We start from the raw sequence: 27670 nt of genomic DNA on the forward strand, positions 1-27670 counted from the left end.
TCAAGTCAGATGCATCTTTGTATTTCATAAATTCTTGTCAAAAAAGACAGATTATATTAACCACAAGTCCATTACTCAAATCACTAAAAGGGGAAAACATCCAAGGGAATGAATGCTTTTCCTAGGCATAGTATACACGTGTATTTTTTTCACTTTCTTGGATTCGGGTGCAGTTATTCAACTGTGCATTTACTCTGGTACTGTAAATAATTGCCATGTATTATTTTGAGGCAAATATCATGAATCATTTTCCTTACATATGTATTTTTTATTACAAAGTTTAATACACCACTAATACTACTAATTAATCAAATGTTTGCACTGTACATTTAAAGTTATTTGAAAAAACAATCAATTACAATTTAAAAAAAGTTTTCATTAAAGTGCAAAGTTAATGATATTAAGTTTTTTAATCTGTTCAACTTTGTAATGTTAGTATTTGTAGCAGTATAGCCAAAGCAGTATTATTTTGAAAGTCAAAACCGGAAGTGTACCGCCATCGTGCCGAGCTTGACTCTTTTGTGCGAAGAGAGGCGGGCAACTGAGAAAGCGGTTGTTTAAAATGTCCCTCAGCAGCCACCGTCCTATAAGGGAAACATGTTCACACAGACGTAATAAAATCAGGATTTCTCATTTCAGATCATCAATTAAAACACATTTAAATAACCTAAAATAATTTAAACATCTTGTCAAATAGATGTAAATAATCAGGCTGAACTGCTGCTTCATGTTTATGTCCCCGTTGTGCACATTTAAACTTCATAAACACAAGTAAGCTAAAGGTAATTACATGATATTATGTATTATATATTAACAAGTTGTGACACAGGCAGCAAATAACTCTCATTACTCATCAGATGTATCAAATAAACAAAGACAAAGCTGATAAGTTACTTTATTAATTGTTTTCCACCAATTCTCTTCATTTGTATTACACATTTTTGAACCAGCAATAATTAATCATTACATTATTTACATGGTATAAATAATAGAATCAGTGAGGAGTGAAAGGACCGTCCACAGGCAGCCGTTTCTCAGACTGTAGAGTCTTTTTTCTGCACAACGATTAGAATGAAGTTACTTTTGAATCTTCGTCTTTCTCTGGAAGATTGTCAGAAATGTCCTCTCTGAAACACACAGGACAGAAATTAATGGGGGTCAGGACTGAGAGATGAATAAAGACAAGTAAATCACTAGTTTCTAATTACTCAGTCATTACCTTTTGTCTTTGTGTGACTTCCTGATGAACTTGTTGGCTAACGACGCGATGAAAACTATAGTGAGAAATCCAGCCACTGCAGCCAGACCAGTGAAGACGTTGTGCCTGGTCGAGTTTTGAGCTTTAACTGACAGAAAAACAGAAAATACACAGAGAACACATTCAATTTTACATCACGTGTTTATGGAAGGCCTGGAGCTGTTATTCTAACCCACAGTGTTTACATTTATTCTACTTTTCTTGCTTTTCCCCCCTAACAGGATCTGAACTGGACCAAAGCACTGCCTCTACTCTGACAGTAAGTCGCATTAACTAACCACATGATGGCGCAATAACAACTTTTGCATTCTTTCCAAAGAGACACAACATTCTTCCTATATTAGTTTTCATGCAGCAGTGAGATCCAGCTGACTGTAAACACTTTGCAGTGTCATCGGGATCCTGCAGCAGGAAACACAACAAGGCGTGTGGCGACAAAACTAACATAAAATGGAAACACTACTAACACAGGTAGCTGGTTTCTTTAGGTTTTGTCGCCTCCGTTGGCAGACAAACACACCAAACTGTGAAGATGATTAACATCTAAAACACAACACAACAAATGTTGAACTGTGTCAGCTAAAACACACAAGAACATCACGTTTCATATTAATGCCATACAATTAAACAAATGAAGAATACCACAGTGTACACATTACATTTTCATCATGTTTGCTATTCTGCTTTTATTAAATTAAACGATATACAATATTTAATTATACAACATAAGTAGGAATGTTTCCGCAACATTATTTTTGCCTTCTAAAATTAAACTGAATGCAATATTCATGTCATCATAATTTTTAGCACTTTAACTATTATTTAATGTGTTGTATTGTATTTACATCGTAAATTGTATTTTCACGTCTGCTTGTTTAGGCTTTAACATCAGTTCCTACCTGCTGTTGTTGTAGGAGGGACCGGTATGAGTGTAACAGAGCAGGCGAACATGTGCAGATCTCCACCCAAGCGAGACGCGAGGGTTAGTCTGCTTTCATTTCTCGTTATGACGATATTAAGGACCAGGATGTTGATTTATCACCAGTCCGACTGTGTCTAATCAAAGTGTTCGATGCAAACCTGATAAAGAAAATTGAATAAAAAAAGGATCACATCCATTCTGGAGGTAGACGGCAGCGACTGGATGATGATGAATGTTTTATAAATGTATATCCAACGTTGGATTTATTAAACTAACACGTGTTATGTTATGGATCTTTAGCTAACCTTTTACCTAACAAATGATTTCCAGCAGCTTACAGCGGTAAGAGATGGATGTTCTTTAGAAACCTCTTCACGGCTGCACAGTTTTTATTTTTTCTTGCCTTTGTTAGCTTGAGAATATGTGAAGTCCTTCAGTTCACCACCACGAACCCACACATCGTAGTTTGTTTCGACTCAGTCCGATACACACAGCAAAATACTCACTCGAGCACCAAATGTGGATTCATCCGCTGCAGGAAATAGTTCCCAACAAATGCACAATTGTTATAAAGTGGTCAAGAAAACTAATGATAATAATAATAATAATAAAATAAAAGTCCTTTCAGGCAACTCTGCAGTGTCTCTGTTTTAACGTCAGACACCTGGCACCAGATCTTTACACATCCTTAAAATCTTTACAACCATCCCATGAGCGGTGCCAGATCTACTTTCTAGTTGTAACCGTAGGAACATATGTGAAGAGGGAAATGATGGATGAATGGCCTCATAATGGAGGAGCAGGTGTTGGAGTGACACACTTTCCAGAGGCCACGTGGAGAGACTCATTAGTCAGACGCAAACTCACCCGGAGTCGTCTCTGGAGTCGTCGCCTCACTCGTCACCAGCATGTGTTTGACGACGTTCAGGTCGCCGTCGTTGACCTCCGGCTCGATGCCCAGGATGTGACACATCAAGGGGTAGATGTTCACCGTCTCGAAGGGCCCCACCTGCAGGTTCCTGTGAAACGCCGGCCCCACCGCCCTGAAGAAGGGCTTCATGTCCATCTCCTGGTTGTCGTAGCCGTGCTCGCCCTTGTTGAACTGAACCGGAAAATACTGCAGAAGGACACGCAGGGAAGGAGGACATAACCTCAGTGACCCAGTCTGTACGATTCAATCAGGCTCTCGCTGTTTATAAGACAGTGGTTTTACTAATGTGACCTTAACAGCAAGAGCGTGCAGGCTCCTGATTAGCCACCAGAGGGAGGTGCTGGCCAAGAGAACAAGTCGAGTGAAGCCTGTTTTCTCTTTGTGACGACTATCAGCCAATGAAAGAGGCTAAAGGAGAATTAAAAATCCATCTCTTGAATTTCCATTTTAATAAAACACTTATAAGACATACACTCCTCTGATGCTATTGTCGTATATATTATCTGTTATCAACAAAACGTGACAGAAATATGAGTGTGTGAGCGCCCGGTTATCTTTTTAGCTATTATGTAACAGACTCGGTGTGCTTATCCTGCTCACAGATCGCACTAAAAAGGAGTTTAAGTGGCCATAAAGGGAAGAGAACAAAGAGTCACGATCATCAGTCCGAACCTATAGACCCAAGATAACCAGTTTCATCATGACTGATTATTTCGCCCTCACATTCAAGCGTTTGAAAACATTCTTCTTATTTAATTATTCCAGCCTTTGGATGAATTAACGACAGACACGTTCGGCACAAAAAGTTACCACACAGTGGAGTGGAATGAAAAAAAAAGAAGAAGAAGAAAAAGAAACGCTCATTTTGAATTTTTTGAGGCATGAATAGCTCCATGAAGCATTTTGAGAGCACTGCATGTCATCAGCCAGGCCTGGATTATCCCGAGGACGTGCAAATGCTCTTGATTAAAATTGTAATGTGCTAAGAGCCCAGTTTCACCCGTTTCCTGTGAGCAAAAAAAAAAAAAAAAAAAAGAAAGAAAGAAAAAAACGTTCAGCTCAACTGCTAATTTAAGCATTTATGTAGTCAAGACTTTAGGATATTTCTAGAATAAACTGGGATGGCATGTAAAGATTAACCGTTCTGTATCATTGTCTTTTGATTTCTTTACGACTGGGTCATAATCACATTAATGACTCACTCCAGTTAATAAGTTACAATTAAAGTACCATTAAAGCATGAAATCTGAGCGTCGGAGCAGCGCTGAAGTAATGTTTCTCCACATTTCGGTGCTGTTTTTTTTTCTTTTAAAGCTGCACTTGGCACGCTGGTGGGGCACAAATGGCAAACTGAGGTAACTGTTGACTTTAAAGGGTAAATCAATAGGACTTGCAGTGGGCAGAAAACTGCTGCTGCACATCTCTTTACGGCTCCAGCGTGTTTCATTTCTGGCCAAAACCCGAGTCGGTAATGTCAGAGAAAACATCCAACCTGACGCGTTCGGCCGCTGCTGTGATCGGGTAACATTGTAACATTCAGCAGTTGTATTTCTGGGATTTGTTTGTTTGTTTGCTGAGGAGGAATAAAGATAGAACGCACCCCGTTTATTACGTATCCGATGTCGGCCCACAAGATGATGGGGAGGATACGTTCGTTCTTGGAGAAGTGGAAGTGCTCCGGCATGTCCTCCTTCTTGTACACGTGGAGGTGCGGATGGGCCCCCTTCAAGGCGTTGTAAACCTTATCCAGCATGCCCGGCTTTGGCAGCAGCATCCCGGAAGGACCGTAATCCACCAGGTGGAAGGAGAGGTCGCTGAATGAGAAACCCGGGATCTTGGACAAGATGATTTCCTCCACCAGACCGCCGCGTAACACCGTGGCCATGCCGTGGTCAGCTGTGATGATGATGTTCAGGTGGTCGCTCAGCCCGTGTCGGTTAACTGACTCTCGGATGTAGCACACCTGTCGGTCAACTTGCGCGACCATCTCCCGGCGCTGCGGGGAGTCGGGGCCGTACCTGTGGCCCGTGCCGTCTGGCTCGCCAAAGTACATGGACACGAAGTCCAGATCCTGGTCTCTGAACCAGCTCATCACCTTGTCGGTGTTCACCTGCCAAGCGGTCTCGTTCTTGTAGTCGTAAAGAATTGGCTCCACTTCTTGGATCATCGCGGTCTCTCCGTCGTAAGTGCAAGCTGTGCCAGGAAAGTGAAGAGAGCCAGCTTTCCGACCCTGAAACGGTCGGAAAAATGAGAGACATGAATATGAAACATGTTTCTTAACACGCTTGCCGTGATACCAAGAGTTCATCTGTTCACACTGTGGGTCAACATCCAAGGAAGCCAAATCAGTAATCACTGGGTTTTTTCATCAAAGGGCAGGAAAGTCAACTCTGGAGGAAGACAGTAAATGGCTGAGTCACTCAAAGCATCTGTGTCTGACCTGGGAATGACACTCAGTCATCAGCTATCTCTCCCCAGAATCAACTAACCTGCCAGTTAATTTTCATTAAGGAACATTTCACCCATAAATGAAACTAATCCAAAAGTTATTATCTACTCACCACCATGTCGACGGAGAGTCGGGTGAAGTCTTGCGGTCCACAAAATATTTGAGTTTTAGAGCAATAAAATAAAAAAAACAGTGTTGAAGAAATCTCCTGAACAACTGAAGAAGCTGGGAACTAATTTAAAAACATAAATATAACGTTTTGAAGGGATCAGCTGCATTTTTAATCAGTCTCGTCTTGTTCAATCGATTGTTTGCCACTTTCTTAACTTAGCGCGTTTCTACGACAAGTTTCTGCGACGTGAGTCACCCAGAAAACTTAATTGTTGAGGAAGCAAAATGTACGATGTCAGGTCAGCGCTAAAATATGGAAAAAAAAGGGAGTGTTTGTTTACTTGTTTGCTCATTGAAATTGAAGTAATATTCCCACACACAACCTCTTCAGTGCTTGGTGATTCTTTTTTTAAGACTCTGCTGATGGAACATTTATAGAGACGCGCACCCACATAAATATATATGGCAATAAAAGAATGTCGAGGATTTTTCATTTGTCTGCTGTAGGTGTTTTTATGCCATTGTGGATATTTCAGATCAACTTTGCGAAAGCTTCCACATTTTATCATGATTTATTGTGTGGGACTCGCTCCGGTCTTGTCCCCGCCTCGGTCTCAAGCCCTAGACAATTCTTATCTCAGACTTGATAATCTCTGTTCCTGTTCACGATTTGGTTTCAGTTTAGGTGCTCTTGACTACAGCACTGTCACAAGTCTCGGGACTGGAAACTGATTTGAAAAGACGTTATTAGCTTCTTGTTCGTCGAGCTTGTGCGCCCGCTTCAGATTGGGTACATGCTAATGCATTTAGCTTTGTGGCTATTTTCAAGAATTTGGCTTAAAAAGGGTTTAGATGACATCTTTTGTAGCCCTCTGTAGGCTTGGACGATGCTGGACGAGCTGTTACGGAGCCATTTTGTGTCCCAAGCTACTTCAGTTGTTTCGGAGAACACTGCAATTCTGATTAAACATCCCGTCTTTTCATCAGCACGGTAGTGAGGAGATCATAACTGACTTTTCATCATCGGGGTGAACTGTTCCTTTAAATCTGCAGCCTTACCTTTAAGCCAGCGGTACAGCAGCTGTCATTTGCATGCAGTTAACATCTATACCCCACAAAATAATTTGCAGTGTAACTGCGGCAATCTGGGCTGAAATGATTCTGCGGGCTCTCAGAGGTGTTTTGTCAAGAGAAATGGCTTCTAGTGCTGTAAACAGCCCAACAGTCTCTCAGGATGATAAGATGGAAATTGTGCTGCACAGACCTGTCTCTGCGCTGTGATCCAGATCGGCAGAGTGCCATTGTCCCACCACTCATTCACAAACAGAGTCTGATAGTACGGCCACTTCTGACCGCTGGTGGTGTTGAACCACATGTTGTGGATCACCCCGTGATTCTCGATGTAGCGGCCTGCGGAGGAGAATCGCTGTCAGTCGAAAAGCTCGCACTCATTATTCACAGCGTGACACATTCACATTAAAAATTCTATCAACTTAACGGGTTGAGTGGCATGACGCTTTTGGACAAGGTCTTATGACCAACTTCGGAGATTAGAGGAATTTAATTTCAAGGAAGTTAAATTTCTTTTAGCTGGCTCTGATGATTTGAGAGTCAAAATAAGAAAGGGAGCGCAGAATTCCTCCTCTCAGTCATCCAAGCATAATTATCTTACTCAGCTATAAAAGCTGTTGGACCCTGGGACATTCAATTACAACTAATTCCTTTTTACCCGTGGCTTTTTTCAATCCTTCCAAAGTAAACTCAGAGCGGGGGGTTCTTCTATTCCCCCCGCCATGATATGCAGATCCCCTGCCAACTGGGGAGCACTGTTGTAGAAAATGAAACACTTTACCTGTCAAGAGGGTGAAGTGTGTCGGGCTGGTGATGGTGAGGTAGGGAGGTGTGACATACAGGGCTTTCACTCCGTCCACGGCCATTTTGTCGAGGTTCGGCGTGTCCACATCGCGGTCGTAATCCCACCGGAATCCGTCGAAGGAGATCAACAGCACCTTCTGTCTCGGTTTGTTTGTCGGCGCCGCGAGGACGGACGAGGCCAAGAGGAGGCAGAGGCTGGCGGCCCACAGCATGGTGCACACAGACGCTGCGTCAGATGTCAACTGACTCGATCCTGAAGCCGGTCCAACCTTTTGGCTTCTCACCTGCCCCGACAGTCTTCCCGAGCAAAGTTTCCCCCTCAACTTATCTTATCACGTAGTTCGGACAGACGTTATCTCAGCGCTCTCTCACACGCGGCACTGATGATGTTTATGAGCTGGTTTTTTACAGCTGGGAGTTGTGTTCACAGTGAATTTCCCCCCGTGTTTTGCTCTTGAGTACCGGCAGTAAAGCAGATTAATCTCCCTGAGCATCGCGGTTGTTTGTCCCCCCCCCAACTCGCTTGTTGATGCTGTCTTTCTGTTTGTCTGCCGCGGCCCGTCTGTGTGTCGGAGTTTCCTGTGAATCACCGACAATGGGGGAATGACACTTTGATGGCTTTCACCTTGAGTTGGGATGGTGCATGATTGATCTGACACCGGGAAAATGAAGAGGAAAATGAGAGTATATATCTCTTCGTCAGCTGGCAGTGGTCTCTCGGGGGGAGAAAAGACCCTAATGGACGTATTCATTGTAATAACTCTAATGTGTGTATTAGCCTCGGGATATTGTTAAAAAAACTCGACATTGATTTTCGGAGCAATTGCCTTGACGATGGACAAACTATTAGAAACGTGCAGTGCACCCCCTCCTCGGTGTTTCAGCTCAGATCACACTCCTGCCTTCTCATCTTGATAATATATATCACTGCGTTGCGATGTAACCTTATCAACGTCCATCGAATTGCCAGACACGCTAACTCTTCAAATTCGCTCTTTATTGTGTGTGTCCTTGGTGGAGGTTCAAGGGAATTGTCCAATCTTTATGGAGATAAGGGATAACATTCATCAGCTTTCATTTACCTCATTCATATTCATTAGCTTTCCTCGTATTAACTCTATCCACTCGTCGTCCACCGTCAGCAAGATTTTTGGAGGAGTGTTTTTTTTTTTTTTTCTGACTGCTGAGACCGGTGCGAAGCTCAGATCTTCACTATGAGAACTTTATCAAACACACAGAGTCTGAACTTGAGGGGGCGAGCAAACTTTATCTGACCCTCTCAGTCCTGCAAAGACGTTCCACAGGGATTCGCACATTTTTTTCTTGAAGAAGAAAAGTGAGGGGTTCCTTTTTTTTTCTTCTTTTTTTGCCTTTAGCGCTCCCCGCTAGCTCGTGTGCAACCACTGCAGGGGTGTACCTTCGCTCGGATGTTAAAAAAACAAAACAACTTCATCAATATGAGCCGGAGCGAGTGCAGCGACAGACAAATTAAGAAGCTGAGGATACAATGTTCTGTGTCTTAGTTTCTGGAGACATAACTTTACGACACCTTCGGCCGATCTGTGTACGACTTTTACAACATCCGTAAAGATAGGAAGACAATAAAAGTTGTACTCTACAAACGTCTGAATCTGTCACAACAACTCGAAAAAACTCTTGAACTTGATCAAATAAAGGACATTTATTTATTCTTTGAAAGAACTCCCACACACCCTCTCGATTTACTTTCATTTGATAATCTGTTTACGATAATAAACCTTCAGTAAGTAAAACTTGATTACTTTATTACATTATTTGTTGATTTGTTTGTTGGTTTGTCAGCAGGATTATATCCAAAAACTATTGTACGGATTTCCACAGAGCTTGGACAGAGGACGGGTCTCGGCTGAGAAAAGACCTCATTAACTTTTGTATTTTTCTCACATACTTGAAGACTTCTGGATCAGGCGTGTTAAAGAAGCAGCCTGGTATCTATGAGTGAGTAATACTCGATGCAAATCCCGGAACTGGTGAGCTTTAATTACGGTTAATTGTGGGTAGTTTGAAATGTAGAGCGATGCAGAGCTATCTAGATTGATGTAAGGCTTGATTAGATTAAAGGGGACAGTTGGCAAAAGTGCCTCTCTACTTTTTTATAGCACCTTCCCGGGTCTGGGCCGGATCCAGCAGACCAGAATACAGATGAACTGTGGACCAAACTTGGGCCAAGACTGACATGTGACCAAACTGTGACCCGGACCATGTGCCTTCATTCCACACGGTATCTTGGGGCAGATCTGGGCCACGATGGCGATAAATATTCTTAAAACAACTTTGCCGCTCATGAGACATATTGTCCAAAAGATAGAGAATTCAAATCAGCTAATAAAAACACCAATTTTCACACTTTAAATGAAGAAAGTTATTGCAGATGTGGATTGTTTGATTCTGAAGTTGACCTAATTTTGTTTCCCTCTCATTTGATAGTTTGTACGTGTGAATCAGACCCGACGAAAGTTGTTTAAAAGAGAATAAATGTCAGTTATTTCAAGACATATTGTCGAGTTTTTAAAGATTAGTTACTGTGAAACAGCCTCTTTAGTTTTACATGAGGTGTCTCTGAACAAACATTCAGAATAAAGCTGCTCGATTTTCAGACGCAGACAATTCAAGTAGGTGTTTCAGCGCTGTATGGATGTAAGGATTTAATTTAATCTTTACACAACAGACCTAAATGTCAGCAGAGTTGTTAGAAAATGATGCCAAATCACAACATTTTCAAATGTAGCTCTGAGTGCGACGGTGAGGATTTAGGTTTTAAAGAAAACATCCGCTGAGTCATCTCGCACACAAACAAACTGTTAAACAAATAAAATAAATGAGATGAAATGTTTGCTCCTGAATCAGAATTGCAGATGAAGGAAGGAGGGAGTGAGATCTAAAAGTGAAAAAAAAGAAAGAAAAAAAGGCACCAACACAACCGTCCTTTATAGGTGAAAAAACACTCTGTACTTCATCGGTATTCTGCTCACTGTGGCGTTTGAATGGCAAGCTGCTTCTTTCCCTGCTGTGACTGGAAGTAGACCATCAAGTTCACGCCGGCGTGCCGAGATCGATGTGTTTTGAATTGTGAGCAAACAAACTTTTTAATGCATGAACGGCTTATTATCAGGTTACATGCAAATAAGGCCAAGCGTGAAACTTCAAACGGCAGGAAGTGCACAGCGCTTCTCACATAACAGCTCTCTAACAAAACGACTCATACAAACGCGTGTCTTTGATTCTGCAACATGTTTAACAGTCTGTCCAACACAGTTAATTGACGCCATGCTGGAGAAACACAGTGTGACGTTTCATCAGATTTTGGTTGGAAGCAAAGACGGAATAAACGTTGGCAACGTACGTTTCCGTAAACTCTGGATATGTTCAAACTTTGTGCCGTTTTCAAGGTTGTGTTGTTCAACTGTAGGTTTGTACTTGTTATATAAACCATATTGATGTTTCTACCATATGTGAAAGATGCTGAGCGGACAGGAGAGAGCCACAGTTTGAGACAGCGTTTCAGTCATCTTTGCAGCCGACTTTGGGGCAACAAAACGGGATATTTTCTGATGCAGGACTTTTTCCAGCTGATCTTTTTAACAATACACGAGGATATTTTGCAGCTGTCTTTGGGGCAACAACACCAGATATTTTTAACGAGACATCAGGACTTTGAGTGTTTTTTAAGCCAAAACATGCTCTTTCTGAACCTTAACTAGGTGTTTTTTGTGCCTAAACCTAACCAGACTGAAAGCATAAAAAAAGAAAACCAGACCTCAAGAAACTCAAGTTGCACCATAAAGAACATATCCTTCGTTTACAAGGTAAATTCAAAGTTGAGGATTAGTTCAGAAGTTTCAGGCCTGAGGATTGAAGCATCTCTGTAGTCTGGTGATTTTTACCAACATTTATTCTGTTACAAGTTTAAACATCCCTGTGGTTTTTGCAGGAACAATAAAAAGTTAATATTTTATTCTGGTGACCTGGCTGCTTAAGTAGTGCTGTGATGTTTAACCGTTTAGTCGATTTCTGTCAGTTTTCGTGTTAAAAATGTTGGTTCCAGCGTCTTTAACGTGAGGATTTGCTGCTCTGCTCTGTCATTAATGACAGCCAATGAAGAGTCGTTGGGTTTTAGATCTGAAGGTGTCACTTTGGGCTGTAAGATGTCTGTCAAACTGACATGCTGAAACCAAGAAATCATGTGTGTCAATCTGTGGTAATTGTACTGATCCAGTAGAGTGAACACCCACACAGGTCAACATGTGATGACAGCACGGGGCTCGGGCCGTTACCGAGGCCCGGAGAGCCAGAGTGAAAGATCCGATTGGGTAGAAAGTGTATTCTCTGATTCTCTGATTATAAAACAGGTCTGTGAAAGTATTCAAACACTCAATCCAGAGAACGTGTCTTTAAACGAGACGTCAGGATCTCTGTAAGGTTGTGATGTCACAACGCACTGTGAGAACTGACCAATCACAGCAGACTGGCATGCAAACACGTCGTGGATTCAGTCCCAGCCTCCGTCTCTCTCTCTCTCTCTCTCCTCGCTTCCTGCCACTCTTCAGCTGCCATGTCGTTGAATTACAGTCATTAAAAGGCCCCAGAAGAAAAAGAAAAAAAAAAAGCATGCAAACACAAATGAAATATCAATTTGCACCTGAAGATCAGCCCAGTATGGGACCTTTAAACGAACAGACGCTGAACATTTATTTAGTCCGCTCCGCTCACATCCACTCATGGCTGCGAGTCGTACAGTTTGTACCATTAACGATCTGATATCCATGTCGGCACTTAATCAAAACCTGCATTTATACTCCAGACTGACCTTGAGTGTCTGTGTGTATCCTTGGACAAAGTCTATATGTGAACGCTGCTCCTGTTATGCGTGTTGACGTTGATTAGATAACAATGAGATTAACATTTAGAGTGGGTGGCAGTCAGTTCCGCCTGAGCGGGCGCAGCGTTACGTTACGTACTGTATTAGAATTGAACAGCAGGAATATGACAGCAGATATTCCAGTAACACTGAAGCTCTTCCTTCAGCGGACCACCGGCACGTAATCTCCTTTTTCTCTTCAGTCCGCCGAGCGTCCTGATTCTCACAGCTGCTGACCTGCAGTGTATCAGCTTTCCTCTCCGCTAATTCCTCATTCGCTCTCGTGAACGCTCTGCAGGGTAAACACGGCCGTGCTTACTTTGTTATATAGCGCCTGTGTTTTGCAGCAAAGTTATTCATTGGTGCATTATGTTGGAAAAATTGTGAAATGCAGTTAATGATCAGCTCAAGGCTTCACCATAAAAGACGTCATAAATACCGTCCTTCCAGAAAAGGAGTTGGTTTTGCGCTTTTACCGTGTATCTGGATCTTTGTACAAGTTACAAGTAATGACAAGATGCAGACATCTGTAAATAAAGAAGCAGATACCTTGTAGAGTTTCCAGCGAGGAGGCGTTGTAGAGCACAAGCAGGTTTCTTTCTGTTGTGTGTATAGTGTGCTGTGTTATAGCAAATGCAGTGCCTCCGGTAATGCGATCCTGTTCCTCGCTGACCGAGGAGGACTGTATACATATTGACTGTGGAAGCCCACCAGCAAGCACAAGCAGATGTAAACAATGTTGGTTTGAACACAGAGAATTGTTTGACAAATGTTTTATGAGGCAGAAAAATGCATTAAATATGTTTGTTTGGCATTGAGCACGCACACAATGAGGAAGCCTTGACTGCAGACAGCAAGTTTGCGGTACAATGAAAACTTTCACGAGGCTACAAATACTTAATATTTCGTTTCTTTTTGTCAGCGAATGAGAAAAAGAAACCAAAAGCGACGTGAATGCATCCGCTGAGTGCCGAGCGTGTGCTTCAAGGCCTGACGGATCTCGTGCTGCTTTGTCCCAAAAAAACTTGAGCTTGAACTTAAAAAAAAAACACATCGGCGAGCTGCGACGATGCTCCTGTGACATGGACACACACACTGTAGTTTACTTGTACTCCCCCACACACACACACACACACACACACACACACACACACACACACACACACCGTCCTGCTGCCACACACAATAGTCCCAACAGATGCACCATTTTCTCCTGATGAAGCAACGATTGATAAAAACTAGTGAGCAGCTGAAAATCTGTGGAACTGTCAGGAAGTGTTGTGGCAGACTGACATGGTGGTTTTGGTCTTTTCATGGTTTTTGTGCACAATAGTTAAAAATGTAGAATTATTATGCAACATAAAGACAAACAACACACTGATTCTTCTGCTGTTTGTGGTGATTTACCAGCACCAGTAGCATGTAGCGAGCACCGAGTATAAAACGTGGTCGCGGTCTCTGTTATGTCACCCTTAGGTTTTCTCTTAAGAGTCAGATGTGTGGCTTCAGGCGTCGGCATGTTGGCGGTGCCTCGCTGCACTCAAGCCACGTCTAATTCAAAAAAATGGGTGAAGAGGTGGAGCGTGGGTGAAGCTGAAGAGAGGCCAAGTGAAGCCTGTTTACTGACAGCTAGCAGCTAGGTGTCGCCAACGTGCCCCCAACCTTAAATATGCAAAACTATAATCTATAACCGTAATACAAGCGATGTAATTTTCATTACTTGGAGGCAAAATTTGCACTTTTAATACTTTTACTTTTACCTCAGTTACTAAACACTTTTCAGATTTCACGCTGCATCTGAGTCAAAGGAGCACAATTTTAAATTCATCTGTTTTATCAGCAAGATTTCAGAAAATAAAAACAAACATAAATTAAGAAAAAACTGAGTATAGTATATAGTACACCACAGTAAACCCAGAGTACACAGTATACATACACAAGTACATGTAAGTACATGTCAAACTTATTTTGACTTGTACTTTTGATACGTACATGTTTATTTCTGGAAAATTAAAATTAGGCAAGTTGTTGTTTTGCAGATGAAATTCAAACTCAGAATTTTAATATTTACAATATTAATGAGGTAATAAAAACAAGGATATTTGTTCCATAAGTGAATAAACAACAAGCTGTTCTCAGAGGACAATAAGGTCCCAGAACACTGTGGCAGGGTCCGCCACATGTAAACAAAGTAAAACAGTATGAATAGTTGCTGTTCGAGTGGCTGACTTTCACTTTTATAACTAATATTTTAACACGATATCTTTACTTTTACTCAAACGTGACTTTTTATGACACTGAGACTTTTATAAAAATTCACCCAGCACGGTCATCATGAATGGGGAAGCTGAAGGAAAACTTCCTCTTGTAGCAGGCTGTAAACATGTCTGTCCTTCTGTAAAGTAACATGTCGGTCTGTGTGGAGTTTCTCAGCCCCTCGCGGTCGCCGCTCATGTTCAAGTTGTCCTGAGGGTGGCAGCAGAGAAGTGAGAAGTTCAAAAGGTTCATCACGGAGAGCACAAATGTTCTTCTGGAGTTTTCTGGAAATCTCTACTTGATAAAGTTTGTCACATAAATCATATAAAACTGGACCGCAGTCGAGGCTCGAACGGAGAACCGAAGCCTGCAAAGGGATGTTTTTTTGCATTTAATCAGTTTGCCAGCATTGATGAGCAAGCAACATGTAGTAAACAACCATTATTTTTACCCTGAGATATCCGTGGCGGTAGCATGCGAACCATATGTGTGCACTGTGTATGTTTGTGAGACGCAGAGAGGGAAGAAGGGAGGTGAGAGGATGAGTAAGAGCTGGGAGCAGAGTGGAGGAGGCTCAGGCTTGTGGAGGCAGCTAGGCTTGATTTGCGGCTTCATTCCAGCGCGTGGGCCCTTTCAGGCTCTGTTGCCTGTAACAGGTTGACGTGATAAACTCTGCAGCCGAGCCAGTCAGATGTGGCGCGGCGGAGGCGCCCTCCTCCTCGCTCCTCTCTCCCCCCTCCCACCTTGGCCTGGTGTCTCATTGTGGCGCTGTGGGGCTCCAGTGTGCTGGCATTACACTTTCACACGGCAGTAATTGATTTCTTTAATTTGCTTCAAGAGAAACTGTTGTCAGCCAACCAGGCAGCCATTTTTCAGGCCACTTTAATTAAATGCCAGGTCTTTAGGTGTGATATGAAATTCGTTTGGCTCCTCTGATCTTCTACTCCTCAGACAATTCATTAACATTTTCGTTTTCTGCCTTTATGTTTTACACAAAGCTTCAAAAAGGAGCTCATCAGTGACATTTCGGTTGCTGCGCTATACATTTAATCATTTATTTAAGTGCATTTAAACTAGAGATTAAGTGCAGTGTGGCTGTTTCACTTGAGATAATACGGAGTGTGTCGAGCCTCAGTCGGCTGAGGAATTCAAGAGAATAAAAAGCAGGCTTCCACTTGTTTGTCTTTTATTGGAGGCTCTGTTAAATGTTGTAACTGTGTCAGGATACTAAAGTCAAACCTGAAGACAAGGAAATAACAGAATTAACTGCAGTCGGCGTCAGACAAAGACTGAAGTCTGTATTCTTGACTTTATTAAACGCACAATATGTGATTTCGTCGCTAGGGAAAAGAGAACTGGGCTGAGCAGGAGGGCAGAGCAGCTGGTCAGATGATCAGAGCCGGCCAGCTCTGGAGGAGAGAGCCGGGTCAGGAGCCAGATATTCTGATCCGGAGCCCATTCAGAGCCATTCAAGCGGAACTCAGAGATTACTTTTTAAAGTCAGGCTGAAACGAAAAAATGCCTTTTTTAAGCAAATTTAGATCACATCCATGGTCAAAGTATGCACCAAAAACACATTTCTCCATGTTTTTATATCCAATTCCAGTTCTGTCTTCTTCCTTTTTCCACTACATGTGCATACTTGAATCAACCAGTTTCAACCAGTAATATCATTAATCAATCCCCAGTTCCTAGCAGTGGCATTAATCTAAGATGTCAGAAAGACGAAGCAGAGTCGGCTACTCTGACATGTGGCTGCGTGGCTAATGCTACTAGCTACGATAACAATCCCTCCCTACCTGAATATTTTGACAGAAGACACGTCAATATGCTGAAGCAAATAACAGTCAGTAAATATTTGTACATCTTCATTCCTGTCGATCAACCTGACTGCAGCAGTGATCGTCAGGTGTTTATGTTCTGTGATGTTGCCGGAGGGGAAACGTATGTTTCTTGATGAACGCTACAAGGAGAGAGGTTTGTCTGAATTCAAACACACAGACACACACAGGCTCTAAGTGCATGTGGTTGTTTGCTAGTTTACGGCTAATCTGCAGTAAAGAAACCCGGCTGTTTGGGGTGATTAACACTCCAGGAAGTGATGTGAGTTAAAACAGATTATCTGACTGTAAACACAACATTCAACAACCAGCACTGGTAGACTTCCATCCTCAGACGCTCATGTAAATTAGAACCACAGCGACGTAAACTTGTGGATTTGGATTTTGAACATTGTTTGAAACATTTGGAATAATGTAAATACACAACTCAGCACAATATATAACAGAGGTCCAGTTGTTTTAGACAGGAAACAGGTTGATATGTGGAAATATAGCTGGCAAACCTTTGGGATTAAAAAGTGGATTTATCTTCACTCCTGTTTATCAACCTGACTGCAACAGCGATCCACGGAGGAGACGCACCCGTCGCCTGCTAGCTTACGGGTAATATATGGAACAGTAATCTGAAAAAAACATCATTCAACAACATCCACTGCTGATGAAAATCTACCTGACGTTGATGTGTGGATTTCTGGTGGAACGTCTCGTCGTTTTTCTACATTTCTGCCATATTATAAGTACAAATGTCACCAGCAGCTACGTTATTCTACACGAACGGTGGCCTTTGTCTCGTTCACAACAGTCAGAAGTGTCATTAACTCTAAAATCAGAACGGAAATTACAGGTTGAATATTATCAGATGAGTTTTACACCTGATGAAACAACACAGGGCAGGCAGGTGGATCTCCGGTCTAAAGCAGCAGAGCCATTTATTTCAGCCATAATAGCAGGGCAGCAGGCACACCTCCCTAATAATATCCTGATGCCTCCCCACTCGCTCTGACTCAGAGATCTTCTGAAAGGCCCCTCTCCACTCATCCTCTCAGAGTGGCCTTCCTCTCATGGAGATGAACAGCAGCTGCCTCTTCCTGCCTCCCACCATACGTCAACGCATCAGCTCCACTCTGCCCGCCTGCCTGCCTGCCTGCCTGCCTTCAAACACCCAAAAATATGAGGCTCGCTAAACCCGAAAGAATAGCCTGCCGCAGTTCACATTACAGCGGTTGATATGTATTGACAGATATATTTTTTTTCTTCTCGGCTGGCGGATACCTCAGTTGCAGCTAGACTGAGCTCGCAGAGTGTAAAGCTGAGTGGAAAATTCTGGGGGGGGGGTGTATAAAAATTATTCTGGAGCATGGAGGCAGAAAAAGAGGAAGATGGGGAGTTTAAATTAACCCACAGTCGCAGCATGACATTTGGTTGGTCCATTACATTATTTTGTCCGGACGGAAATATCCCAACAACTTTGAGGGGAATTGCCACTAAATCTTGCATTGACATTCATGGTCCCCAGAGACGAAGCCTACTGACTTGGTGACATTTCTTCTAGCGCCATCGTGAGGTTGACATTTTTGTTTTTTTGTTAGTGAAATGTCCCCACATCTACGAGATGGATTGGTTGTTTTCTGACTAGACATTCGTTCCTCAACGATGAATCTTAAAGACCTCAGAGACCTCCTGACCTTTTCTTTAGCTCCACCGTGAGGTTCATATTTCTGGTGTCGAATTAAACCTCTGGAGCTGGAAAACTATTCAGTAAAAACTTATGGTTTATGACCAAACACCAAGTGTAAACCCAGCTTGATGTCGTCCATTGTGGACTGCTGTTTCGAAGCCTCCAGCTTCGTATCATGTCCGTCACCATCTTGGTTTGTTGGCGCGAGGATGAGAATATTCTAATCATGCTGTGTTGAATAAAAACTAGTGACTGAGCCTGTAAACTCATTAGGAAACTGAGTGCTGAGGTCATAAATCACATTAGAAGTAGGGTCTTTTTCTCATAAGCTTACATACAATCAGACTTCTTTTTGAAACCAGTGGAGTGGAAGCCCCAAAGATCCCTCAATACTTTATACTGTCAATGCAAAAGTACCTGCAAAATAAATGACATTCACATCTTCCTCTGATGTACTTTGTAATTAGGGATATTAGCGAATGTTAGCATGCTAAAAGATGACACACCAGCATGTAAACAACGACACTGCAGAGCTGCTAGCATGTCTGTGGACTCTTATTTGCTTTTCCCGATTGTTTCTCTAAACTTGTGTTTATGTTTCAACCAAACATTTGACAATTAAAGGTTTTTATCTCAGATTGAGAAACAAAAAAACCCCAATCAAATTAAGTTGATTGTTGTGCATTTTCATCATCGGTGTAATATCCTCGCATGAATGACAACATAAAGCTGTGAGATCGCACAATGAAAGCGTCGAGGGCTCTTGTTGTTCGGACAAAGAGAGGATCTCCACGGACTGAACCTGGTGTACAATAGACGCGTCTTCATCGCAGACCGCTGGCAGCGTTTCAGACCTGGTGCCTCTTCAAGCGGCCCGTTTCCTCACAGCAGCTGCATTTCAATCATTGTTTACAGTCGTTTGGCCGACATATTTTGTATTTCAGATGCATATTGAACTCGTGTTGGCAGCTCATTCATGATTTATGTGGCCAGACTTTTAATTACCGCGTGCAGCACACAGTTAAATCGTTATGTTTTCTGTGTTTCCTGGATATTAGCAGGAAAAGAAACCCTGCAGAATTCCTTTGCAGACTTGTGGAGAAGTCACGTAAACAAAAAATGGAGTCAGTGACTGTGAAACACATCATTAAATATTCATTTAAATAAGAAATCTGTATTTATACACATTGACAGACAAAAAAAAATAGCCCCAATACATCCGAGGCGTAGAAAACCAAATCAACTCGACTTTAAAGAAGTTGTCCAGGCGAACGTGTTGGAATTCTGAAGAAAACTGAAGAATCAGGGTGCGTGCAATGTCAAGACTTCATCCCCAACGCATTAGAAAGAAAGGTTTTTCATCTGGAAATGGAGCGGGAGGCATTGTAAATGGGAACATTAAAAAAGAATCCCACATCAATTTCCCCCCCATACCAAATGCTGCATAACAGGAGTCATTTTGACAAAGTAGCCGTGTGATTATTTTTTATTTCCATTTGAAAGCAATTAGCTGAAAGGTCCTTCCCTTGAGTTCTGTGGCAGAATGTGTGGAATGACTCAGGATAATTGCTGTGAAATGAACAGAGTGCCAAGTTGAGAGAAGCACGGAAAACCGCAAGGGTTCCCTCTCCATGGAAACGCCCTCTGCCTTTGTCAGTGCACCAGGAAATTAGGCAGCAAGTGATAACGGGGCTTGAATGAGTAACAAATGCGGGAGGGGGGGAGGAGGATGATGGGAGGAGGAGGAGGGGGAGGAAGAGGAGGAAGAGGAGGGGGGGGGGGGGCGAGTGATATTTACTCCATTTCAAGCCATTACAGAAATTGAGTGTTTCCCCACGTCTCACGCTGTGCCTACTGAGTGCTGGATACAGGAGGAGGAGGGTCATTAAACATGGCAGCCGCCAGCGACGCGCTGCGAAAAAAAAAAAAAAAAAAAAAAAAGCCGGTTGAACAACACAGAGTTCGCAGCACCGATGGGCAGGACGGATATAATGAAGCCCGTCGCTGTCAGCGGACGGCACCAGACTGATGAGACTGATGCCTGAGAGGAGGACAAGGTGTTAGACGAAAGAACGAGGCCGAGGCGGCTTGAGGTTTGCAGCTCGCCTCCTCGCCACAAGCTGCCTCCACAACTCCTGCCCTAATTGCTGCCTTGCTTGGAGGCTGCTCTCCCTCGGTATGCCTTTCATGCCTCCCTTAATTACGTCAGCCAGAAAGGAACGTGATTGTTATTGTCATTACTCTCGTTAGTAATTAAGCAGCTATTGACTGCTCCCCTACATTCGGTCTGTTTGATTAGGCCTGAGGTCTGGAGATATGGATTAGGCTTCTCACAACGCCGCCGTCTTTGGTCGACCGTGAGCCTGCGCCGCCAATACGGGCGGAGGAAGAGGAGGGTGGAGACGAGGAAGAAGTCGACTGTGAAGCAGCCCGTGCTCATCACGGACGAGCTGGAGCATATTTACCTCTCGCGCTACATCTTTGTCGGTGACGCTGATGTGTTGCGCGCCGTCTCCGAGCTGGAGGACACAGAAATCAGCCAACCAAACCGACACGGGGATGTCAGGAACCTGCTGAGTGAATCCTCAGGCAGCGCTGGAGTAGTTTTTACTTGAAAGTTCAGGAGACGCCTGAAAAAAAGAAAGATGTTGTTGTCGATGTATCAGCCCTCTTCTGGTTCTCAGAGAGAAAAAAAAAAGTTAGCTTGAAATATAAAGCAGCGTCGGTGAACAGACAACAAAAAGAAACTCTCAACTTCCTCAACAAAGTCTGAAAGTTCATTCTTGACCCCAGAAGCAGCGATTTCGCACAAATCTCTTCTCAGACTTGTTCAGCACTTTTGTCCACAGCAGCATCAGCGGTGTTTCCCAAAAGAACCTTTCATTCAACCGCTATTCAGAATAAATAGACAGAATTTTGCCCTCAGCAGAAGTCCTGATAAAAAGAGATTGAACACAAGTTTATTTTGACAGAAATTCAATTCAGTTTTTTAAAAAAACACTTGAACCTCTGGTAGCCTTGTATTAGTGAGGGAAGTGTTCGTCCTGAGCACTTTGTTTGATCAACTCTGCTGATGCTGTCTGAGACTGTTTGGACGCAAGACAGTTGTAACTTTGGACGAACAGTTACGAGGACTGAAACTACCAAAATCCAAAAATAAATATACAGCAATAAATGACTCAGTGAATGAATTAATATGCACCAAAGATAACATTCAAAAAAATTTATTTAAAACATTTTTGAAATTATTTTATTTCCGTAACTATTTCTACCATCTTTTCCCTTTGCATTTAGCAATAAAAACATTTTTATTTATATATATGTATATTTTTATATATATACACTCCAAAATAAATACATTTGAAAATAAATAAATAAATGAATAAAATAAAAATAACTGAGGACAAAGTAGATAAAATACGCAAACAAATATATACAGAAGCAAAATATAGTAACCAACAATCAGTGATGGACACAAATACATCAGAAAGTTTCTTGTAACAAGTGCAAATATACGTCCTTATCAAATATATCAAAATAAAATACCAGTATGAGAAAATTCCTTCAATTATACGAGTAATTTATAATTTTAAAAATACAAAATGACATTTAAAGTCATTATTTTATGTTGTGTTTTGTGTAGTTTGCCATTCAAGTAACATGGTGTTGACTTTATATATTATTGATGATCGACTGATAATCGATTGATAAGGAAGCTGATTGTCAACGAACAAAGCTGCTTAAAGTCTGTGTCCCTGCTTCCCAAATTTATTTATTTATTTAAATGATTTCTGCTGCATTTAATGACATATTTACTTATTTATTAGTCATTTATTTCTTCTTTTATTTTCTAATTTTGCCATTACCAGTCGTCTGAGTTGGAGGCTCGAGATGCTCCTGATTCGATGTGTCACACCTGGTCTGGACTCAGGTGTCGATATGTGTTTCTATCGGCTCTGATCAGGTGCGGCTCGTAACGATGTGTCTTCACAGGTGAGACTCTGAGCGTGAACAAAGTGAAGTGTTTGGAAAATCTTTCTTTTTTTTTTTTTTTTTGGACCATGACTTCTTTTTAATTGGTGGAGCTTCGTGCTGCTGCTGCCGGCGTGATTGCTCTTTTTCTCTGGGTTTGTTCAGCTCCACCGCATTTTGAATCCAGTCAAATTATCCTCCGGTATATTTTTCATGCATCTCTCTCTTTCTTTTTTTTTTTTTAAAGTTTATGCAAGAGGCCGAGTGCTGAATTTGTTTGTCCGCTTGAAAGGAGCTTATACACACAAGGACGAGTCGTAGAAACACACGGAAGAACACGTAGTGCTCGTGGAAACAACGGCAGACAGTGGAGGAAGGGTTCGTTTTCTGCCAGAGCAGATCAAAAACGTGAAATTACCAGAATCTCCTGCGTAGCTCGATTCCCGTTCAGCTCTTGAATGAGGGGGAAAAAAATCATTAAATCATGCGGCTCTTTCGAGATCAAATTCTGCAGCTAGTCTCGGAGCAAAGACGGTATTAGACACGCCGATCAACTAGAGGGCAGCGTGTAAGTGTGACGGTTCGTCTAACAAGGGCGCAAAACTGGTGTGCACGAGCTTTAGACACCAGCAAGGTGTGACCATCACAACCAGGTGACCAGAGAACGAGTCCAGAGAGAAGCAGGAAGTCAGTCGTGAAAGATTTAAGAGAACAGCGATCTTTTCCTGAATGCAACTACGCAGTTTCAGTGCCCTTATTCTGAAAGTGTGACTGGATTCAGCTTCACAAAAAAAGCATTTCTGTGCATCATGTGAGGTCGTATTCTCAAGGTTTTGGACGCCGACATCAAATCATCTTCAAAGCCCGCAGCTCTTCCCGCGACCTCGACGTAAACACAGAAATCGCTGCAGTGACGACTTATCGCCGGAGGTGTCACCACAATCAAAGGATCCGATCCCGCGGGTGGCCATTTTAAAACCCCAGGGATTCCCTCCCTGTGGGAAGGTGGCGGAGGAGGATGAGAATAATAGTCTGAGTACAGAGGAGGGAGTTCAATAATCGTGCAGGAGTGACAAGAACCCAAAAGCAATTCCTGACTGAGCACTAATCCCCACTTTTTTTCGTGGGACGCACAGAGAGCGAGATAAGCCCGGAGGTTAATGCAGAGGCGTCTCTCCTCTGTCCTCGGCGGTGACAGCCCCTGACAGGCGGACCCCAGCAGCACGCCTTGTTTATGTTAATGTCGGTGGCCCGGGCCAGCTCCCACGCTGAGCGCCGCAGATAGAGACGTCAGAGGCTCGTCAGAGTGGCACTCGCAACCTCTCGCCGGGCCGCCCTGGATCCCTGCGTTGGCGTGTTGGAGGGGGGTGGTTCGGCTGTGGAGGAGTACCCGGGGCGAGGGAGATGGGCGAGGTGAGGCGGGCCTGCTGGGACTCCCTCCCACCTAATCATGTGTGGATGGTTCATCTACCTCTCCACACTTCGTTTGAACCACAAATGACATCTTGGAAGAAAAGAAGAGCGAGAGAGAGAGAGACAGAACTCTGCTTTTAATGTATGCGTCTCTGAAAAATGTGCATTTTTTATACCGACTCCTTCTCTCTTCTCTTCTGTTTTATTTTGATAGGGTCAGATCCTGACAGTTACATTCAAACCCGGCCATGCACTGTCGGGTTCTGCCTTCATGTTTGACGCACGTGTTGTGTTGTTCATGAAAAAAAAAAATAACTGGAATAACTGATGGACCCAACGACACGCAGTCAGCGAAGAGTGAATGCAATAAAAACACACAGATCTAAAAAAAAAAAAAGGATTTAAACAAAACCACATTGCTGCTGAATATTGGATCTAATAAGCAGCCAGGCAGGTAATTAGTGACTCACTGCCTACAGTGTATATAATAATTACATGTAATTATATATGTATGATTTCATTTTACTCTTACTTTTGATACGTAGGTTCATTTAAAACATTTAAACTTTAAACTACTCTTTGTACGGGAGACTTTTCCGGTCACCAAGTAAAGTCTGACTTTTGGGGTGAAGTGACTCTAACAGACGATCTGCTGCGTTTATGATGATTCACAACTGTTTGAAGCCAATGACTGAGCTAAAATGCCAAACATTTCCTGGTTCCAGCTCATCAAAGTCAGTTTAACATTGACATTTAATGTTTTCTGTCATTTTTGAAAGGACTATCCTTTAATTCTGGACCGTTGGATGGACAACACGAGCGATTTGATGACGCCACTTTGAGCTCTGTGAACTCGTTAAAGGCCATTTTTCACAATGTTCTGACATCCAAGTCATTCAGAGTAGAGTAGCTGTTATTTATGTATATCAGCATGTTCGGCACGATTGATTTGAAGAATTTGTTAGAAAATTATATTTTATTTGCTTTATTTTCCCTTTTGACTTCCTCCAACTGGAAAAATGAAGCCAAAATATGCTGGTGACATAATTTTTAGATCCAGACTCAGCTGTCAATCGTGACTTTACACCCTCTTTTTATAGCATCAGATAACTAATTAAACACAAATACATCAGTTCTGCCAGTAGGGGGCTCTCAATCAGAACAAAGCAACAGATATTAAGTAGCTGGTGATCATAAAAGTTGTTGTAAACATCTGCTGTGACTCACAGATGAAGAAATGTTTAAAATGCAGCGTTTCCTTGAATAAAACTGTTGATTACTCTGGTTTGAGAACTGTAAACCAACTCAACAAAAGTCGTTTTTAGACATTTAAACCAAACGTGTAAGAAAAACAACACACATTAGCATGAGTGGAAGAACCTAAAAAGACAGAAATCCTCATTATTTGACGTTTATTTACTTTAAATATATTGTGAGAGAGGAAGTTACCGACCTGTACTGCAGCCAGCCACCAGGGGGCGATCGAGATGTTTCACCTCCGGCTGCCATGTTGTCTATCTTTACACGCAGTCAGGAATTTTACCCAAAGAAAAAACAAACATTTACAAACAATCCAGCCTCCGATCGATTATCCCAGAGAACGCTTCCTGCACCCTCAGGTGTCGCTGCCGCCGCCATCGCCGCCACCATCGCCGCCGCCATCGCCGCCCTGCTCTCAGCCGGCTACAGTGTGAGGTCCTCTTGTTTATCTCTTTGTGACACTGAGGCATCATTCCCATCATCTGCCTTGTCTCTCCCTGATGAATGGTTGTGCCTCGGTGACCTGCCTTCTTCCTTGTTTGTGTCAGTGTGATGTAGGGCTGACCCCTGGAGGTGGGAAGCAAAGGTAGTGAGGGGGGTGGGGGGACATTGAGACAGATGAAGGGTCAAATATGTGTTGCCGAGAAGCGTCTCCTCTGGGTCTCCTTCACCCCCGCTCGCTCGACCCGCGCCAGCCTTTCATTCTAATCTGATGATAATGATATTTGCTCAGGACGACCTCTGCTTGCACAGTGTAATTACCCACCCAGCTTTTCTATGATCTCAGCTATTGGAAATCGATGGGCCATAAGAGGGCCCCATCAGAGCTTATTATTATCACTGCTCGCTTTTCGTTACAGCGCGATCAGATTTAATATGTTGTCGAGTTTTTTTTTTTACTGCATGTATCCACCACCCCTTCACTTTTTTAAAAAAAAATGTATTTTGCGTCGACTACAGCGCGGATAAGTCGTCGGCGTCGGACGACCCCGATCGAACATTTAAAATCTGAATGCAAACTCTCAAATATCCTCATTCTTTCTTTACGTTACGCTTCTTAAATTTAAACCACTCGCACAAAAAAACAACAGCTCCCGTGGATTTTTTGGTTGAGTTTTTTTTTTTTTTGGTTCCCCCTTTAATAGCACCTTTGGCTTGGCAGCACTCAGCGGTTCCATGCTTATCCATGCATTTGTGAGTGCATGCCTATTTAAATCGGTTAGGTGAATCTGCTCTGGATGACTCCCCTCCATTAGCTACTCATCCAGGGTTAAGTGCCCTCCGGAACAGACGGCGCTGGCCATCAGGTGACCCCCGTCTCGGCGCTGCCGTGATTGAGACACTTCACTTGAGGCCTCTGCTGCCGTGACCTTCCTCCGAAAAGCCTCCAGCAAATAGACCTTCCTTGTACTGCCAAGGGTATGCGTGTGGTCCACTGATCTGGACATTATTGCCGCTACTCCAACCTTATGAAGCCCCAAACTTGTTATTTCAAGAGCAAAGCAGTATCTTTGCGGTGACCTTCGCGCTTGTTATTGTCAGTCTTGTCAAAGAGATAAGAGGATCACAGGTGAGATTTCATCAATGAGGGTAAACGAGGGCAGAGTTGAGACACTTTTCGGGGGCGGAACAGTACCGAGCCTCGCTATACAATTAAACAATGACGATGGACTTTCTCTGTTCTGCAGAGAAGGAGGTGCTTTTACTCCTTTTCCGTCTGGATCAGGTCACAGATTGACTTGTACGTCTTAAGTCATACTCACACACCTTCTTTGAGCAGCAATTTCCTTTTATTGACCCCTGTAAAGTGCCCGGCTCTGTAAACATCTAGGGGCTGTCATGTTTTTTATGAGCTAAAGGAACCTAATAACACAGCAATCAGCATTTATTTGAAGACGGCACATTTGTGGGCTCTCACAGAGGGAATCCAAAGTGCCAAACCGGCCTCGAAATGCACAGGAGATGCTCCGACCTCGGGACAACATCGATAGTATCTTAAGGTCGCCGCGCCTCAAGGAGGTCGCGAGATGGATTTTGATGAAACAAACATTTTAGATAGAAATATGAAAAGGATTAAAGCCCAAGGAGAGGGGTCAAAGGATGAAGGGAAGAGGATTGGAGGTGGTCGTCGGCGACGCGGATTGGTTGTGAAAATGTATTTTTAGCCCAGGACAGAAAAGGTGACAAGGGAGGAGAGGTGGAAGTGATCGATATGTTTGTGCAAAAGGCAGAGGACTGCCGAGACACAACAGTGGAAGTCATGAGTGAAGCGGTCCCTCAAGGGGACGGCGGGCTCGGCCAATGTGGAGACAACAAATGAGGAAATGGTAACAGAGATATGGCTGATGAGCAAAGGGGGGGTGCGCTGGGAGTGTGGGGGTGCTGCTAAGTGACAGGAAATATTTGTTATGAACAAACTGTAGGCCATTTGAAGACGGAGGAGCAAAGTCTAGGCTTGTTGTTACCAGACGGAGAATAGACAAAATGCAAAGAAATATGTTGGCAAGGACCCGCTGAAGTTGGGCCAATTCTATTCTGAGAGAGGCGGCGAGCGCAGAATGTGGTTGTAGTTCTTACATAAAGTTTTGTTTATCTGACAGAGAAGGAGTGAAAAAACAATATTTGCATCTTCATTTTTGACATTCATTCTGAAACGGTGCCGCTCACGTTGCTTCTTTTTTCCGGATCATCTGACCCGTTAACAACTGTTCCATCCCCGACAGTTTATTTTACCGTCTGAATCGACTCTGCAGGGTGAGAGGACGGACGAACCGGAGAAGTTTGTAAAGACGGATGCCAAACTCCCT

At 42.9% G+C, this 27670-nt stretch overlaps 1 protein-coding gene across 1 annotated transcript; it reads right to left on the minus strand.

Moving 5' to 3' along the window:
- Window positions 1-876: 876 nt before the first annotated feature.
- LOC119013595 (ectonucleotide pyrophosphatase/phosphodiesterase family member 7-like) lies at window positions 877-7884 on the minus strand. The gene is made up of 6 exons (XM_037088279.1): window positions 7524-7884; window positions 6936-7081; window positions 4712-5341; window positions 3048-3297; window positions 1220-1346; window positions 877-1127 (listed from the first exon to the last, which is right to left on the minus strand). Exons 1-6 carry the CDS (start codon window positions 7756-7758, stop codon window positions 1067-1069), a joined length of 1449 nt encoding a protein of 482 aa, XP_036944174.1. The 5' UTR covers window positions 7759-7884; the 3' UTR covers window positions 877-1066.
- Window positions 7885-27670: the final 19786 nt, after the last annotated feature.

Source organism: Acanthopagrus latus, chromosome 23, assembly GCF_904848185.1.
Source record: "Acanthopagrus latus isolate v.2019 chromosome 23, fAcaLat1.1, whole genome shotgun sequence".
NCBI classification, from domain to species: Eukaryota; Metazoa; Chordata; class Actinopteri; order Spariformes; family Sparidae; genus Acanthopagrus; species Acanthopagrus latus.

Coding starts and splice junctions, on each gene's coding strand:
- LOC119013595 (XM_037088279.1), bottom strand. CDS start 7,758: ATGCTGTGGGCCGCCAGCCTCTGCCTCCTCTTGGCCTCGTCCGTCCTC. Junction 7,082..7,523: donor ACACTTCACCCTCTTGACAG/GTAAAGTGTTTC, acceptor TCTCCTCCGCAG/GCCGCTACATCGAGAATCAC. Junction 1,347..3,047: donor GACTCCAGAGACGACTCCGG/GTGAGTTTGCGT, acceptor TTTTTCTGTCAG/TTAAAGCTCAAAACTCGACC.